The following is a 19,623-nucleotide window of genomic DNA, read 5'->3' on the forward strand; positions in this document are numbered from 1 at the left end:
GGACCCCGCTGAGGTAAGAAGAGGTCTGATCACTTGGGAAAGAGAGTGGGAGAGAGTAGGGAGAGTATCGTCAGGAGTAAAATATTATGGGACAAGGTAACAGCCGCACGCTATACATGCAGGCCCTCAAAGGTATGCTTCATGCCCAGCGAGTGAAAGTTGGGAAAAGTCAGTTAGAATGTTTCTTTCACTTCATTGAGGAATTATGCCCCTGGTTCCAAGGAAGGAACCATTAACCTAGAAGTTTGGCAAAAAACTGGAAAAAGGATTCACGGACATTATGACACGAACAGCCCTGAATAAACCCCAGTGGATGCTTTTACTCTTTGGAATCTGGTCTGCGATAGTTTGGATCCTAGACATGAACAGATTAAATTAAATCAGTCGATCAGCGAAACTGAACAGGGACCAGATGAGCATTGCCCAGCCCCGGGAGCATATGCAGCTACCTGAGAAGAACTAAGAGAATTAATAATATCTGAACCCACTGGGCTAGATGATAAGGAAGACCCAGATGGTTCAGACACTGAGGAAAAAATATACAATGAGTTTACTCAGGATAGATTGACCCATGCTGAGAATGTTGAAATTAGTTATAGTCCTATTGTCACAGCTTCATCCAAAACAACAAACTCCTTTAAAGGTAGATACTGGTGAGCCCCCACTGACAATCCTGGTAGAGTTCAATCCTTTCCCACCACCCCCTCCACCTGTTACTGCCTTAACACAGCCAATACCATCTAGTCAGCCTGTGCCCTTAAAAGTGCCTGGCCCTCCTAATGATGAATCCCCTTTTGGGATGAGTGCTAATCTCACCTCTAAGCATAGTGCCCTACAGCTCTCCTTGGTGCAGGCTGCTCACAAAGGGGAGGGACCTGAGGCTAGGGAAATGCTAACACCAAGGAGGTAACTTCTAACTGAGCGCTCTACTTCCATCCACCACGACAATCTACAAATTTGCCCTCATACCCAGGGTAAGTGATCATCCGTGCTCAGTCCGGGACACATCAATTGGGGTGACGACCTTATTGCTGATTGTCTCCTACATTTCAGCTGACCGGAGTAATGCTGAGGATGCTTGGTATTTAACTCCTCAGCTCTGCTAATCACTTACCATGGGAGGGGCACAATCTAAAAGCTGCTCAAGTTTGAGCCTAGTCTTACAAATTTGGAATATTTTAAAGGACTTACATAACTTCTATGAGTGCTCAGACAGATGAAGTTCTCTCTGTTTCTCTCTTTTTCTGCCTCTTTATAAACTCTGCCTACCTGCCTACCTGTGAATAGGATGGGCTGGTACTAGCTTCCAAAGGTACCAATATTTGTTTAACATCTGCTTTGAAAGACACCAAGAAAGGTTTTCTATTCTTGTTATTGATGTTTGTTAAGCTTGGAGATTCAGTTAAATTCTGCTTGTTGTTTGCTAAATCCTAAGTTTTCTCTAGCATTGAGCACATAGTGGACAATAGAACTGGTTGGAGATGGAAGCCCACCCATCCCCCAGGTGATGGGCGTGCAAATTCCTCAAGGCTGGGCAGGGACATGGAGACACCAGCTCCCCGTAACCCTGCCCCCCACCCTGAACTCTGTAACTGTGGCCTTGCAATTCAAATGTGCCTTGTTATTCAAATGCTGTGTGTGTGTGTGTGTGTGTGTGTGTGTGTGTGTATGTGTGTGTGAAGGTGTCTTGCTGTGAGTCTGCTAAGGCTCTGACAAGCTCTGCCTCCATTACACTGTGCCACATGTCTGTGTTCTATTCATGTCCTGTCTCCCATCTCCTGGACCTTCTCTGGTCATAGCATCCCATTTCTGCTCACTGTTGGAGCTGAACTGGTTTCTCAAAATGTGGCTTCTTCATTTTTTCGCTGGAAAATCTGTGAAAATTTTTGTTTTCTAGAAAAGTTTTTTGTTTTCTAACTAACCATGTGGTTATAAAATATGGGCAAAATAATATCATTTTGCCACTGGAATTCCAGAAAACTTACATGACCAATTAAAGAACAATTCTAAGTGCGCCCCAAGGCTTGTGCACAACTGTCTATCTGTTGGTAAACCCCCCAAAAAACAAACAAACAAACAAACAAACAAAAAAACAGGTTTTAAACTCAAACTGATCATGTTTGGGTGCAAGCAAATGTGTCTTAGAAAAATTCCAAAAGGTTCTATTATGCAGCACAATATTGTACTTCATTAGTCATGTGTGATGGAGGCAGTCAGGAGAGATGGGTTGGATCTGGGCAAGGCTGTAGTGGCATCTCCCAGAGTCCCCTGGATAGACTGTCACACCTCCTGCTGGGTTGCCTGCAAATTTCTACACAGACTGGTTAAAGACATTTGAAATCTCCCAGTATTCCTTGGTCAACTGTACTTTTACAAATTGCTTGTATAGTGGTCTTACTGATTCTATAATTGTAATTAAGCAGCCTCCATTTGTCATGCTTCCCGTAAACATATCTAAAGCTTGGTATAGGGCTGGGGATATAGCCTAGTGGCAAGAGTGCCTGCCTCGGATACACGAGGCCCTAGGTTTGATTCCCCAGCACCACATATACAGAAAACGGCCAGAAGCGGCGCTGTGGCTCAAGTGGCAGAGTGCTAGCCTTGAGCGGGAAGAAGCCAGGGACAGTGCTCAGGCCCTGAGTCCAAGGCCCAGGACTGGCCAAAAAAAAAAAAAAAAAAAAAAAAAAAAAAAAGCTTGGTATAAAGAAACAGGTATTCAAGTGTTAAAACATTTAAAAGAACTGCTTGAACAATTTCAACACTATATCCCTTCCTTGACTAATGTTAAGGGGCTACTAATGACATTGCTCAGCCCGGGGATACTTTTGCTGATGGTTTTCCTATGCCTTTCTTGCATTGTACATATATTGCAAAACTCTTTTATGAGTTTAGCCAGCCAGTTGCATAAGATCAAACTCCAAGTAAATGAATTTCCCTTGAGAGGAACTGCAGCCAGAGACAAGTAAGAGGAGGTGCCAGTCTGACTAACCTAAGACAGGGCCTTCAACTTCACTCTGAAGAAGTTCCCGATGATGGGTAAGGCAGACAAGGCGACCCACCCAACCTAAGACAGGTGGGTTGGCTTCTTTAAACAAAGACTGGGGAGATGTAGGGAGCCAACAGCAAAGTTCATCCTGATATCTGGCTATGTTGTTATCTCAAGGACGTGTAAGGACATGGTTTACTGGAAAGACAGCACTAATTGGAAATGCTTTACTATGACCACATGAGTCAATTTTTATGTTAACTAACCTTACCTTGACTTTGCTGCCATTGGATATTGCCGACTTCAAAGCTTTTTTGTATTCTTGAACTTTAGTAACCCTATGCTATTCCCTGGTTCCTAAACTGCCTGTAAGCTGGAAGTTAAGAAAAAATGGGGCTGTAGTCCTGAGCTACAGTCTTGAGCTGCAGACCTCCCAAGCCCCATCTTTTGTCTTTTGTCCCTTGTCTTGTGCTTTTTCTTTTTCTTTTATCCTCGCCCCCTCAATCAGGATTCCCTTTCATTGCCAGCTGGCTCCGGCAGTATATTCTATTTATATATGTTTTATTTATTCTGTGTGTGTGTTCGCACGTATGTGTGCACCAGTTCTGGGGCTTGAACAAGGACTAGGTGCTGTTCCCTTAGCTTTGTCACTCAAAGCTAGTCTCTATTACTCAAGCCACAGCTCTACTTCCAGATTTTTCATCGTTAATTGGAGATAAGCATCTCATGGATTCTTCTGTCCAAATGGCTTCACACTGAGAAGATTTCACTGTACTGAGAGGAGCTAGGATTACAGATGTGAGCCACTGGCATCTAAGTATCTCTATGTACTTTCATCTTTACTTAACTGACAAATGCAAGTGTATCTTGTATTTCAAAAATAATACAAAATTAATGTACACAGAAGAAAGTTTAGATTCATGCAAAGGCAAAGAAAAGTAAGCAGACACATATTTCATAAGTACCAACGTATTTTAACAGACTTGAAAATACATCATTTTAATAAGTTACACAGAACAGGAAAATGTTTTGTTGTTGTTTTAGTTACTATTGTTGTTTGTTCCAACAAATCATTCTGAATTGAGGTAGTCACAAAAGAGCATGCAAATACAATGATACTTCATTTTCTGTTATGATTGAGGAGCCAAAACTGAAGTAACTCAGACATCACACTGAACATTCTTACCTTGCTGCTGCTATGTTTCTTTTTGCTCACTGAGGGAGACCCTGGCTGTCCTGGGCTGGGAACAGAGCTGGATCCTGCTGATGTGGGGCCTGAATGAACGTGAGATCCTTTCTCCACCACTGACGATAGCATGAGAGGTGACTGCTGTAGTGAAACCTTTTGGAGTTCTGCAGCCAATTGCTTTGGATCAACTCCTGGGGACTTCGCCTTGTCCACTACAACCAAAGGGAAGTTGAAGGGTTTACAAATTTCTCTGCTTCAGAGATATTTCATATCATGGAGCCTCTTGTGGTCCTAGGATGCAGTGGCAAAATACTGCTTATAAACTAAAACTATACTTTCAATGTTAAATTAACTTCTTAATTATGCATCCATTTCTGAGGAAGTATGGGTAGCCCAGAGAGAATGGTATAATACTGACTTACATAGGGCACTGAAGTTCCAGTTACATCTTCCCTAAACTCCCTATAGGACTTGATTTGTTCTGTTTGTGGAAGCAACAGACTCTACAACTGTCAATGTAAACATAGGAAGGGCTCAATAAAAATTAAATAAAGGAAGATATTTAATCTTACACTTGACCTAATAAATATTTTACTTCTTTGCTTCTTGAGCTAAGTGACTTTTCAATTTATTATAAAATGGCAATTAAAAACCTTCAAACACATTTATAAAGTTGAAGATATGTCTCAGGAGTACTTATCTCCATGCAAAACACCCTGGTTTCAATCTCTAACACTTAGAAACAATTATGTTGAAAATACAAGAGTACTAACTAAAAGATCAAAGAGAAATGAGTTTCACAGGATGAATTTTTATTTAAATGTGAATCTACTCAGAAATGTTTAAATCAATGTGAAATTCTTATCAAGTCTAACATGCATATATGCTTTCCCCTCAAGAGCTAATATATAAAAACAATCTATCCATAATGTTTTCTGTATACATCTGTATTTTTATCTACCTCTACTTCTACACTAATTTCTATATTTCTTTCTACATATTGGAAAGCACATTGCTTCTGCGTACCAGCTTTTGGTGGCTCATGAAGTTCCAGGTGCTGTGGGTTTTCAGAATCTGATAGCATGTTGAGATCTCTAAAAATTAAGACAAAATATTAAGAAAAAGTGAAGGAGACTGAGACAAGAGGCTTTCCTTTTTGTTCTTCCAACTACCTTTATTTTGTTTTTCTTTTCAGTAGGTAAATGACAAGTGGTTCATGGTAAAAAGCAATCCCAAAGCATGCTCACCCTTCCAATCCAATAAATATACATATATATGCAATGCTGTTAAAAATCAAAGCTGATATAAGTGATTATTTAAGGTGAAATCTTTATGGGTTAAATGTAAGATCATTCTGAAATACCATAAACATCCATGAAATCTAAATGGGCCAGGTTTTCATCTAAATGAAGCATGTTTCAATAGAAAGATAAAAAGGGAGAGCTATTGACATCATCAGAAACTAAATTAATGGGATTCTGTCTATGCTTTAGATATTGATTCTGAACACAAGAAATCTACAAACCTTGTATTCACTTTGTTTTATAATTACTAAAAATCTTGCTGACTGGCAAAGGTTCCACCTTAACAATTTTAAATTAAAAGAGCCATGAATTGCCAAAAAATGGAAACAGAAAGATGGGGAAAAACTCACAGTCTTACACATATTTCTGCTTCCCCACTTTGCTGACTAATAATACTCTGTACTTCTTCATATGTTTTAGAAGTTAAGGGAATTCCATTCCATTCCAATACTTGCATTCCTAAAAAGACAAATATAAAATATAAAATTCACATATGTGCTCTTTCTGCTGAGTCCACAGAGCACAGATTACATTTCTTTGTATTTAAAAGCTAGCATAGCACACCAATACACAGAACATTAGTTCAAAATTCTACGCAGTCTCATCTAATAAACTTACCCAAACATAAACAATATATTTTAAACAACATGCAAAATTCTGCTTTTGAATACATAGTAAATATAACCAAAGACATGCATTCTGTTCATACTCCTATAAAGAAAATATTATTGAATGTTTATTGTCCACACCAATTTTGTAAAAATGAAAAACCACAAACAAACAAGCAAAAAGTCATTACAACTCCCAGTATCTGTATTCCCTTTGGAAGCAACCTAAGAGAATAGTATAAACCCTCTATATTCTGCCAAGAACTGAGAGTGGTAAAAGGAGTCTGATTTCCTCCTAAATTTATTTCCAGAAATGAGTTTACTTTGTCTAAATAAAAACACACTATGCTATTTTTCTGAATTGTATGTAAAATATTCCTAATTAGACTAGCAGGAATGATCAACAGGGGCAGCTGTATAGGTCTGTGACCAGGGTAGTAGCATAAGGCCCTGCGCTCAGAAGGCCCTATGCTTGCTATAAAGCTCTGTGGGGCCATCTTGAAACTTTTAATAATGTTTGAACAAAAACTCACATTTTCATACCCCACTGAGTTCCTTCAGCTGTACATATATCTCCTACTCTGGATTTAAAATGAAAGTAGGACCATTACATCCAGTTATTTGGGAGTTTGTCAATTTATGAACTGTCAAAATAGTGTAGGGGTACCTATTTGACATGACTGGCATGGTCTTAATATGAGCTGGAAATACCCTGATAAAATTGTCCAAAATGGCGGACACCTATTTGTGAATGTTGTCAGCTTTTCCCAAGGAAAATGTCTTAGTGAAACCACAGTTTAGATGAAAAGAATAATTGTTGAACAACTACAATTTTTAAAAAGCCTCACACTATGTAATAAGCTTCACACTGTAAAATTCTGTATAGCTCACTATTGGAGACATGGAGAGGTTATAATGATAAAAGTTTTCATATTTACAGTAAACATTAGAAAATATTACCAGTTGCAATTGAGTAAGGAAAATGTTCTTACAATAGAAAGAACAAAGACCATGGACGGGCAGGAATACAAACAAACAAACAAAAAAGACTTTTCTACAACTTACTCCCAGAAAACTTTACCTTTTGATTGGCCTTAAGTTTATTTCAAAATCCCAGGCTGTTGTACACATAAAAATAAGAAAATTATGTAAAATACAAGGACAACACCAGTAAATAAAAATTTGCCACACAGACAGGAAAGAAAAACCACATATCAAAAAACAAGGCACTTCCAATAAGTCAGGAGAAAAACAATGCAGACATACAAACAGATGATTTGGGATTGAACAAATAAAGGAATGCTGTTGTAATTCAGAAATTCCATTGTTAGAATTGGCAGCAGTATATTCTGTGAAAAATAGTTCCACCTATGTCTTTTTTTTTTCAATTGAACTTCTCTGTTCATTTTTTTTTTTTTTTTTTTTTTTTTTTTTGGCCAGTCCTGGGCCTTGGACTCAGGGCCTGAGCACTGTCCCTGGCTTCTTCCCGCTCAAGGCTAGCACTCTGCCACTTGAGCCACAGTGCCGCTTCTGGCCGTTTTCTGTATATGTGGTGCTGGGGAATCGAACCTAGGGCCTCGTGTATCCGAGGCAGGCACTCTTGCCACTAGGCTATATCCCCAGCCCCTTCTCTGTTCATTTTTAAAGTCTTGAAAAAAAGTGCAAACTGTCAAGGCAATTATCTAGTGAAACAAACTTGTGTCTAGTTATAAAAAATAATTTGTGTTGCTTTTAAAATGGCTGAAAATTTATACCAATAATCAGGGCCTTGCCTAAATACATACCTGAGAACAAAAGACCATGTCTAAACTACAGTAAATGACTCCATCCTATAATGGAGTTCTGGAAGCTGGACTTTTCCACTTAGTTTTTTTTGAGAGTGTATGTAGTAGTGCGGATCAAGATTGTGGCACCTCATTATATTTACCTGGTGCTCATGCTGAGGCGCATTAAGAGAAAGGTGATTACTTGAACACAGTTATTTAATACATTTTCCTTCTACTCACTGTACTTTCCAATAAACCCTATACTAACCAATCAGTTTAATAGAGAATAAAATTTATCATTCTGTATTTTTTCATAAAATGTTTCTGGAAGTCTGAGAATTATATATCATGTGATTTTTAGGACTGTCATTTGATAGACCACATCAATGAATGAAGGACATATACCCTGTACAACATTTAATATCTCTTTATAATAGAAATGAAAAAAAACTAGGTAAGCAAATAACATAACATAACTCAATATAATAAGTCAATAGCTAACATAAGGAATGGGGAAAGGTGAAAACTTTATCTCTTAGAGCTGAAGTAGAAAAAAGACACACTCAATACTTTATTTCAGCATAGCTCTGAAAGTTCTAGGTAGGGCAACCAGGCAAGAGAAAGAGAAAAGGGCATCTATGTTGGAAAAGGGAGAGTTAAATTTTTACTTGAAAATGATATGATCTTATATGTTGAAAATCCCAAAGACTTTAACCAAAAAACTATTAAGATACATATTCAGTAGCACTGAACATTTAAAATCAACATGCAAAAAGTCAGTTGCATTGTTATATGTCAACAATGTATTACTTGATATAGAAATCATGAAATCAATTCCATTTACAATAGCTCTAAAACAAACAATCATGAATGAACTTACTTAAATAAGGGAGAGATCTTGAGAACGAAAGAATTTTAGAAAATTATAGAAGTAAAAATTCTTGTATTCATGATTTATAAAACCAATGCTGTCAAAGCCTTGCATAGATATGAAGCAATCATTATCATAATAACAATGTCGACAATCTTTACAGAACTAAAAAATAAAAGAAAGAAAAAAGAAACACAATCCTAAAGCGTGTATCAAACCAGAGAAAACTCCTGAATATCCCAAACCATTTGGGGCAAAAAAACAAAGCAGGAGGCATTACACTGCCTGACTTTAAAATATTTGAAATATATCTGTTAATTGTAAAATGTTATAAGCTGATATACGACACATCCAAAATTTGCTGCAATTATTATATTCTATGGCTATGATATACTTTATAAAAATAATACTTTAACTTTATAATAATACTTTATAAAATAATACTTTATCAATTAATAATTTGAATGTAAGTATTTTCATTTGCAAAATAGCTTTTTTATACTATTTCAGAAAGATTTCCTAGAAGGTAGTATACATGAATGTTCTTTATGGCAGCAATAAAAAAACACCATTAAGTAATTCCAGAACTTAAATAAAACAACCAATGTAACATGTTTCATGTATGTTTGCATAATTTCTACAATAAATTTTTCCTGGGGCTTAGACTCAGGGCCTGTATGCTATTCCCGAGCTTTTTTGTCCAAGCTAGTTATCTACCACTTGAGCCATAGCTGTATGTTTGGTACAGTTTTTTTTTGTTTGTTTGTTTGTTAACTGAATGAATCTCATAGACTTCCTTGCCTGTGTTTGCTTCAAACCATAATTCTCAGATCTCAATATCCGGAGTAGCTAAGATCACAGGCATGAGCAACTGGCTCCAGGCTAATTCATCAATTTTGAATGCGCTTCAACGGAAAAAGCCATTCTTATGTTGATAACACAAAATTCCATACTAGATTATTACTTGATTTTTGCTTAATATTAACCCGTACATCAAAAACATCCAAATGATTAAATTATTCAATTAACACTTGAAGTGTTACAAGTTACTACAAAGTCAAATATGTATCATGACGTCAATAAATTCATTTTATTATTTCAACAACTATTCCACAACATCTGCTGTGGGGCTGGCATTACACACTTCATCATCTTTGTATGTGTCTCATACTTCCTACTGTTATAAAAACTATATACTACTAGAAAAGAGTTAGAAATACTTTGACAATTATTAAACTACTGAATATTCACATAAGAGAAAGTTCAAAATGGTAGCAAGTATATCAAGAAAAGCCCTATCAGTGATGAGGACATGTAAACTAAAACAAGAATGACATACTGTCTACCTCTTTTTTTTTTTTTTTGAGAAAAATATGAGAGCCATCTCAGTAGACTTTGACTTTATGATGGGTGAGTAATTTTGGTAGACATTCCATGATATGAAAATAATACTACTGGGACAGGATAAGAAAATAAACCAACTTATTTAAATTTAGAGAGGTGTAATTATCTTAATGAGAATGCAACCTTTCTTGGGTGCAGTGTGGCAGAAACTAGTTAAATTAATGCACGCATGTGAAGAAACCCTCTTCCTGAGTATGTAATTGTAGAGGTATCAGGAGACATAGCAGTGGGAGTGGTGTAAATGCCAGCGACAGAAATACCTGGCAGAAGTTGGAAGAAATAGACCATACCAGGTGTTAAACACCAGAAGGTAGATTTGATTGAAAATCTTTGACAGGTAAAAACAAGTGAGAATTAGTATCTAGTCTATGGAGCAATGCTACTTATATGGACTTAAATGATATATTCATAAGGTAACACTATGAATTTTAGAAGTAACTAACAAGCAGCACATAAATTATGATATCTGCCATAGAGAAGGAGAAGAGAATAGTAGAAGAAAATGAATGAGTTAATAAATGTATACATGTACATGGCAACTTTGCTAGAATCCTTAAGATTAGTATGCTAATAAAAGGAATTTGATGTGGAAAAAGCTCAGACAACAAAACAAAAGCCTAAACCTAACTCATTGTAACAAAAACAAATAAACATATTTTTATAATTCCTTTTGCATCTTTTCACATTATTAGCTAGACTATATATTAATTACCAAAATGTGAACAATGATGCTCAGGTGTCTTGTATAAAGAAGCTGCAGTCAGCTGCAAAAGAAATGAGCTACCATTTCAAACAATAAAAAAAAAAATCAATTGATCATGCTAAGATTTTTTTTGGTAATGCTGGGGACTGAACTTAGGGCCTTACCCTTGCAAGGCAGGCATTCTACTACTTGAGCCTCACTTCTGACCATTTTTGTGCGTATTGGTTATTTCAGAGGCAGGGTCATGCTTAAGGTCCCTCCATGCTGAGCTGTGATCCTCGTACTTGTGCCTCCCCATATTCCTGGAGATGCCAAGCACATGCTACTGTACTTTACCACTGCACTTCCCCTTCTGAGCACAGACCTTGGTTGAGATGGGAGTTTCTTGAACTTTAAAGGGCTGGTGTGGCATTTCAATTCTCCATCTGTGCCTCCCAAGCAGCTAGGAGTATAAACTTAAGCCAACATGCTCTGCTCATCTTGAGATTAAAAAATAAATGAAACAAATTATGTAAGAAGTCACTCCATATGAAGTGCCAATATTCTTTTTGAAACATAGAGAATTCAGGAAATTATCAACTTTGGTCTGATACATGTTCAGTGAATAAAAATTAGTACTTGGAGAGAAGAGCCTCTCGGACTTTCCTGCTCAGACTGGTTTCAAACTGGTATCCTCAGATCTCAGTCTCCTGAGTAGCTAGGATTACAGGCATGAGCCACCAGTGCCCAGCTTGCAGCTGATAGTATATCCTACAAAATTGATTTTCTATTGAAAAAGAAGAATTGTCTAAGAAAACAGCTTAATGAGATATGAATCAACTAATATAGGACAAACATTATTTTCCTACCAGATCTCTAAAATTTAAGTAGAGAAATACTTTCTCTCTCATAAGCAAACATGATTAGAACTTTAAAAGATAATGAAAATGTAGTTCTAGATAGAACATACACACACACACACACACACACACACACACACACACACACACACACGATGCATATGACTTCTGATGACCGGGAACTCTTATTACACTTGTGCTTATACCTGTGGCATTACTAAATACCCCTACTATAGTATACTTGAGACACAAAAACAACAAAGTAATTTTGCCTACTTTATCTCATTTTTACCTTCACATCACTGTAGGAAAGGAAGAACAATTTTTTTTTTTTTTTTTGCCAGTCCTAGGTCTTGGGGCTTAGGGCCTGAGCTCTGTCCCTGGCTTCTTTTTGCTCAAAACTAGCACTCTATCTCTTGAGCCACAGTGCCACATTTGGCTTTTTCTGTATACGTGGTGCTGAGGAATCAAACCCAGGGCTTCATTCATGCTAGGCAAATACTCTACCCATAACCCACATTCCCTGTTCCAGGAACACTATAAAGCTCTGTTTCAGAGACCACATTTAGTGGTACTTCTGTCAGACTAATTTAACTTATTGATTACATACGCATAAGACAGATAAGGTAGCTTCCACATACTTCAATCATTATTTTTATCATGATGATTTAAATCATTATTTTACTTCAATCATGATTTTAATCATGATTTTCATGTGCCTTTCTAAACCTGTGAGAAATCTCATCATGTTAGTGTCACTGTATGTTTTCTCCCTAGCTTGTGTACACTTTTATTGTCACACACAGCACATCTAAATTCATTAATGTAATTCTCTCCACTGCTGTCCTGGGAATTTCTGTATTCATAGTACAGGTGTTTCCTAAATGAAAGAATAAAATCAGACAGACTGGAAGTTGGGAGACAAGTTAAGAAGATAAGAATTCTGAACAACAATTTATTTTGTATTTTTACATTAGATGCAATTTTCAGAAAATGGTATTGTGGTGAAAATGGGGTTGCTGAGAATGAATTCTACCAATCAATACAGTTCTCAGGCCTATTTCCACAGTTCATCAATGCAAACTCTCTAACCTGTATAAACCACTAAGAGCTTTTTGGGATTTTTTCTCCCATAATACTTTAGGTGATAGAGATAGGAGCATAATTTTAAAGAGAGTAATATTACATGGTTATTTTTCCTAATAAACATTAAAACATGTGTCTCTTGGCCATCTTTTGTCTGAATCGGGTGTGAATCACCAATAACAAGAATAAAAAATATTGAATTGCTATCTGGAGACACACACACACACACACACAAACATGCATCTTGAGGAAGCATTCCTATTAAAGAAGTGGTTCTATGTCTCAGGTCATAGAACACTAGCCTTGAGCACAAAGAGGTTCAAAGACAGTGCCCAGGCCCTGAGTTCAAGACCCACAACCAAAAATAAATTAATAAATAACATACAACACTTGGAAACCAAATACATTGCAAATTTGTTGTACTTTGTAGATTTAATTTTTTTAATGATGGGATGATTTTTCTTACTAAATTTGTTAACTATGTGTGGGAACAAATATCTCACCATATTGAGTTTATTTTCATTAAGCAGAGTGAAGAGACACATGTACATAATAATGTTTTCTCACCTCTCCAGGTATCTTTTGCTCAGAACAGCCTAATACCATGCATAGGTTGGTTTTTTTCCTACAATTTCCTTAGCTACATTCATTGCTTCTACATTTTACTGCTTTCAAGTTACTTTGTGATGTACACATATATTTAATCAAAATACAACATAGTGAATATAAAAAATACAATTACTACATGTGAATCTCAAAATCTGTTTAAATGTATGTGGAAATGAATAAGTTCATTTTGCTTTGACCATTACACATTGCATAATATCATACTGTCATCTTATACCCACTAAATTTGTACAATTGATTTTTAAAATATATTTTTATTATGTTTAAGTAGTTGTATGAGTAGTTGCCATTCACTAAGCAGTTCATGAATACAATGCATCCTGATCAATGTCATCTCTTTCATCATTCAACCCTTCCCTTCCTTTTCCTAATTTTGTAGTCCATGTATTGAATTTTATGACTGTATTCCTCCTTTCTTCCTTCCCCTTGACTCCATCCCCTTCTAAGTATCCATTCCCATTTTATTTTGTTTAACTGTTAATACAGCAGAAGGCTATTCTATTTCCACACGTATCTGTTAATTTCATGTCAGTGGCTTCTCCTCTCATATTAGTAGAAGCTGAAATTTTTATAATGCCCTAAAACATTCAACCTGTTAGTTTTTTACTCTAACTCTTGTTATCCTCTGTCATGTGTTCAATCATTTCCATCCACATAATCTTCTTGCTTGTCTTGCTGTTGGTTGAATTAATACCAGTCACCTACACTAAAACAAATAAACTGTAAGTACTTAAAAACATTCAGGAACTAGTAGTGTTCATGTGTAGAGATAATCCCCATAAGATAGCCTATGAAGAGACAAGGTTTAATTGGTCTGGGAGATCATAACTTGACATATAGTTCTGGGCACATCCATAAACAAACACCGAATAACACTATTTTTAACTTTTGATTCTAATTTTCATTCATTTCTTAAGAATGTTTTTGAATCTACATTTATCTTTTAATGCTCTATTTCTATTTTAGCTCAAAACAAACTTCCAATAATTTAAAATTCTAAATGAATGACTTTGCACTTTGAATCATTAAATAAATATGACTTTATATAAAGAAAAATTTTCCTTCAAAATAATCTATACAGTCAACATTGCACAAAAAACTCATAAAAACTGGCAACCTGATTTTAGAATTTACATGTAAGATCAAAGGGTCAAAAGTTGTTCCAAGAAGATTTGAAAGGTAATGATTTAATGATTCTTCCTATCATATGTTAAGATTTAATATGAAAATATTGTAATTAAAGCAGTATTAATATTGTTGCAGTGATAATCAAGTACTAGTAGTACAGAACACAGAATTTAGAAAAAGCTCATATATGTATAAAAGCCACATTTGTAAAAAAAAGCCATATATACGCTAACATGTATATATTACACAGTAGTCAGACTAAGGGTGCACAAATTAATTTTTCATAGTGAAAAGGAAAACAAGACTAAAAGTGAAATTTTAATCTATAGTAGAGAGAAACTAGAAATAAGTTAAATGATTCTATAATTCTATGGTTATAAAAACAAGAATGTAGCTTTAATTTGTTGTTGTTGTTGTGGGTCATGGAACTTGAACTCTGAGTCTGAGTGCTGTTCCTGAGCTCTTCAACTCAAGGCTAGCACTCTACCATTTGGAGTCACAGCACTACTTCTGGTTTTCTGGTTTTTGGAGATAAGAGTTTCACAAACTTTCCTGCCAGGTCTGGCTTTGAACCATGATCCTCAGATCTCAGCCTCTTGAGTAGCTAGGATTACAGATGTGAACCATGGGCTCCTGGCTAGCTTCAAAAATTTAGCATATCGCTAAGATTTCATAGGAAAAAATTAAATAAGATAACAAATTTATAAAAAAATAAACAAATGATATATTTGACTATAATAAATGACCATAATAAAACTATATCTTCTTAAAAGAGTAAGTAGAACCTAAACAAAAATATCAGACTAAGAGAACCTATATGCTTGACAAACAAACCGACAACAGGTAAAGAATTGCCTAAAATTTAATAAAACATACACAAGCAGCATAATTAAAGTATAAAGAAAGAGAAAAGGAAAATCAAAATGGAAAAAACAGAAAAGCTAATACAATTTCTAAAATATGATTATGCTGAGGACTATGGCTATGAAATAAGTTAAAACAGGAGGTTATCATCCTATCTTAAAATTGAAGAAAATAAATACAGAGAAAGAGAAACAAAGATCTAAAGAATCAAGAACAATAATTTTCACCAATGAATGTACCTAACACTTTGAAGAGCCTTTAATGAAGCCACATGATATTTTCTTATCTATTTAGTAGGATTTAGAGCAATTAAATGCAGAAGTTTTACCTTCAATGTCAATGTAAAAGAAATTCAGTGTAATTGCATAAGGACATTAGTTTGTAAAACTATGTATCCCATTGTTTAAAATAGTAAAACAAACTGCAAATAACCCAGATGTTTAAATTAACTGTAGAAGAGATATGGAGTTATTCACTAATTGAATAATACAAATTTGTCCAGTACTTAAAATAAATACTTAATGTACCTTTAAGTAGTTTCAAAAACTTCACGTTATTAAAAACAAGGTGGGGCCCAACAACATATACAGATGCATAATATTACTATAAAATTTTGTAAACAAGACAAATCACTGTATGGCTGTGGATCCATAAATGATACAGTGAAGAAAATCAAGCTAAACTGTACATAGATCACCTGATAATTGTATAAATCTGAGGGACAGTTAATAAGCACCTTTGGTGGTTTCCACAGCTTCACAACTTATGTAAAACATTTTTAGGATGAACCTAGTAACAAGAATAAAAACAGTTGTAAAAACTAAAAAAAAAAAGAAAAGAAAAGCAAGCTAAACTGTACAACTAAAACAAATTTTATTTAAGGCTTAGGAATAAAATGAAAGGTAACTACAGCAGGAGGGTTAGCTTGTTTAGCCTTCTGGTAGGTACTTATTTATTTTAAAATTATAAAGTAAATATGGCACAACTGTACAGTATGCTGGTTGGATGACTATTGGCTATATTATTCTCTGAAGGTTTTCTGCATACTCAAATACTTGCAGCAAAATTTCCAGGTAAGTGCCTGATTCAATGTAGAAATGTATAAAATAAACTAAGGATGATAAGAGAGAGAGAGGTCCCTGTCCTCTCGTGCCCCTTCTAGTCTCACAAAAGTGAGATGCTAGGCTGGGCATTCTCAAGGGTGAGATGAGGACAAAGTAGGGAAATGTTGCACAAACCTTGTATGATTTCCCCTATTGGTGAGAAGCTTAGAGACCTTGGAAAATCTTGCCTCCTTTTAGTGCACTGGTAAACATCAATCTCTGACTTTATGTGGCTACTGCCAAATGAGAAATTCAACTTCTGAGTTATTTCAGTAAAAATTTATAAGACTGAAGGCAAAACACACTCACCATGTAAGTACAAATGAATCAGAAGCAGATGTGCAAATAATTCCACACAGTACTTACTATTTCAAGTTGAGATTTTAAGTTCAAGCTTAAAATGCCTCTATTTTGTACCTTTTACTGTGTCTCCACCACAAAGCAGACTCCGTTTTTTAAGCTAGAGAAGAATTTCCTTCTTATTTTCTACTACTGCAAGGTAAGATGATGCTGCATTTTCAAGATTGGAGGTCCCTTCTTCCCTATCAGTATTAAGTCTATCTGTCTAGAAACTGGTATTTAAATCAACAGTGAAGGGGGCTGGGAATATGGCCTAGAGGCAAGAGTGCTCGCCTTGTATACATGAAGCCCTGGGTTCCATTCCTCAGCACCACATATATAGAAAACAGCCAGAAGTGGTGCTGTGGCTTAAGTGGCAGAGTGCTAACCTTAAGCAAAACAAAGCCAGGGATAGTGCTCAGGCCCTGAGTCCAAGGCCCAGGACTGGAAAAAAAAATTAACAACAAAAAATAACTAAAGAGTCACTAACGTCACATTAGTACTTACACTTAGATGGGAGGTGAAGGTTAGGAGGATATTTATTTACATTTTATATGTTTAAATACTTAAAATGCTTAAACATTTTTGAGATATTCTAGTGTACTTTTAGATATTTGAATTTTTTAGAGTAATAACAAAGAATGAAATAGGACAAAATATTATACATCACTTCAAACTGTTAAACCTTACTGATCACGTCAAACCTTAATATTGTTAGTCTCAAAATTGTTAAAATGTTAATCCTAAAACAAATAGCAGTTTAGAAACTTAATTAGATTTGCAGCTAAATTCCCAGTAAAGCCTAATCTTACGCAATTGAAAGGGAGAAGAACATGTAGCAGATTCATTTCTGCTCACTATTTATTCAAGAACATTTGAAATTGAGAAATAAATTTAAGGTACTGGAAGATTAAGATCCTTCAAATACCAGACTTTCTGAATTACTTAAGAAAAAAACTTTTTGAGTGATCCAAAACTAATATACTGACTCACAAATATTGATTAAAAAAATGATTAACGGGAGTTAATACCACTAGTGTTTTAAGTCCAACATATTCATAATATTTTGTAATAATTACTGATAATTCTAAACATTGTATTTTTGTCTCTTCCATAGTTGAATGAGATAATTTGACTTGTTAAAAAACTGTACCCAAGGCCTAATGCATGAAACTGTAACTTCACTGTACATCAATTTGACAATAAAATAAAAAAAATGTTTTCAAGAAAAGGTTATATCCAAGTATCTTTTTCAAACAAATATTCAGAGCAAAGAACTCAGAAAATACACTGGAAGTTAATTTTCCATTTTAAAATAAGCACATATGTTGAGAATAAAATGGGATTAGGACCATTACAAAACCTTCATGATGGGCTAGGAATGTGGCTTAGTGGTAGAGTGCTTGCTTAGCATGCATGAAGCCCTGGGTTGGATTCCTCAGTACCACATAGACAGAGAAAGCCAGAAGTGGTGCTGTGGCTCAAGTGGTAGAATGCTAGCCTTGAGCAAAAAGAAGCTCAGGGACAGTTCCCAGGCCCTGAGTTCAAGCCCAAGGACTGGCAAAGAAAAAACAAAAACACCAACACCACCAACAACAAAAAACTTGTATGATTGATAAGTATGTTTTAAGTGAATCCAGTAAACAAAAAGCTAGAAGAAATTTGAAAGTCAATATGATCAGAATCTTGTTATGGAGTGCTGTAAATGTTTGAAAGCACTAATCCTGATGAGTCTGAAAATGCTTTCTTAGCCAAGATCAGCAAACACAGAAAAAGCACAAAAGCCAGGCAAATACTGTAGTTTAGCGTATAAACAGTAGCCTAATAATTATATAGTCAATTGAACTGTTACTTATGTTTTAAATCATCTGAAAGAAAATCCATGATCTGTAAAGCCTCAGACTATATCCTATTGTATTCAAAAACGCAGAAAACAAGTATATACCTGAAAGGGATCATTGATAATGTGTGATGTATTACACAGATAGATTCAACTACATAAACACATATATTATCTAAATTACTTTTCTACTACCTATCTATTCATATAAGAAAAATATCCTTAGGAAATAATTAAACTCAAAGTTGTAAATATAAATTACTTATATTGATTTCAATAGATAACTTTAAACTATCATTAGTAATAAAATTCATTAACTGGAATATGGTAGGAGAACTCAAATCCTGTAATTCCTTAGAAAAGCGAAGTCAAAATTCAGCAAAATAAAACATCAGGAATCCAGAATTTGAAAGGAGTAGGAGAGGCTCAAGGGGAAAGGGTCAGATGAGAAAAGGGGGAGGATTTAGTCAAGAATGCAATGTAGGTAGCTGGGAATATGGCCTAGTGGTAGAGTGCTTGCCTCACATACATGATGTCCTGGGTTCAATTCCTCAGCACCATATATATAGAAAAAGCCGGAAGTGGCGCTGTGGCTCAAGTGGTAGAGTGCTAGCCTTGAGCAAAAAGAAGCCAGGGACAGTGCTCAGGCCCTAAGTTCATGCCCCAGTTCTGGCAAATACAAACAAACAAAAACCCCCAGAATGCAATGGGTATCCTACAAAATTAAGAACAGTGAGGAAAGGAGTGGGTAGGAAAAGTGTGGGTGAGAATGTTGGAAAGAGTTACATGGTGAAATATGGTATTCAAAAACTGCTTTACTAAATGCTAACTCCTCTTTACAACTACTTAAATGTAACTAAAACATTTAAAAAATATTTCTAAGTTAAAAAATTCTAGTAAGAGAAAATTTGCATTATTATAGTAATGAATCACATAGGCTAAGTTTCTATCTCACTAACTCTATTA

General features: G+C 35.5%; 1 protein-coding gene across 1 annotated transcript in view; it reads right to left on the minus strand.

The window, feature by feature from the left end:
• Positions 1-19,623, minus strand: part of Pclo (piccolo presynaptic cytomatrix protein) — a 226,323-nt gene that overhangs the window by 17,921 nt on the left and 188,779 nt on the right. Inside the window, exons 11-13 of the mRNA XM_048339920.1 lie at positions 5,830-5,938; positions 5,202-5,269; positions 4,173-4,387 (exon numbers count right to left, since the gene is read on the minus strand). Of these exons, the coding sequence (XP_048195877.1) occupies positions 4,173-4,387; positions 5,202-5,269; positions 5,830-5,938 (392 nt within the window). The remainder of the gene's footprint in view (positions 1-4,172; positions 4,388-5,201; positions 5,270-5,829; positions 5,939-19,623) is intronic.

The sequence above is a fragment of the Perognathus longimembris genome, chromosome 2 (genome assembly GCF_023159225.1).
Source record: "Perognathus longimembris pacificus isolate PPM17 chromosome 2, ASM2315922v1, whole genome shotgun sequence".
NCBI lineage: Eukaryota > Metazoa > Chordata > Mammalia > Rodentia > Heteromyidae > Perognathus > Perognathus longimembris.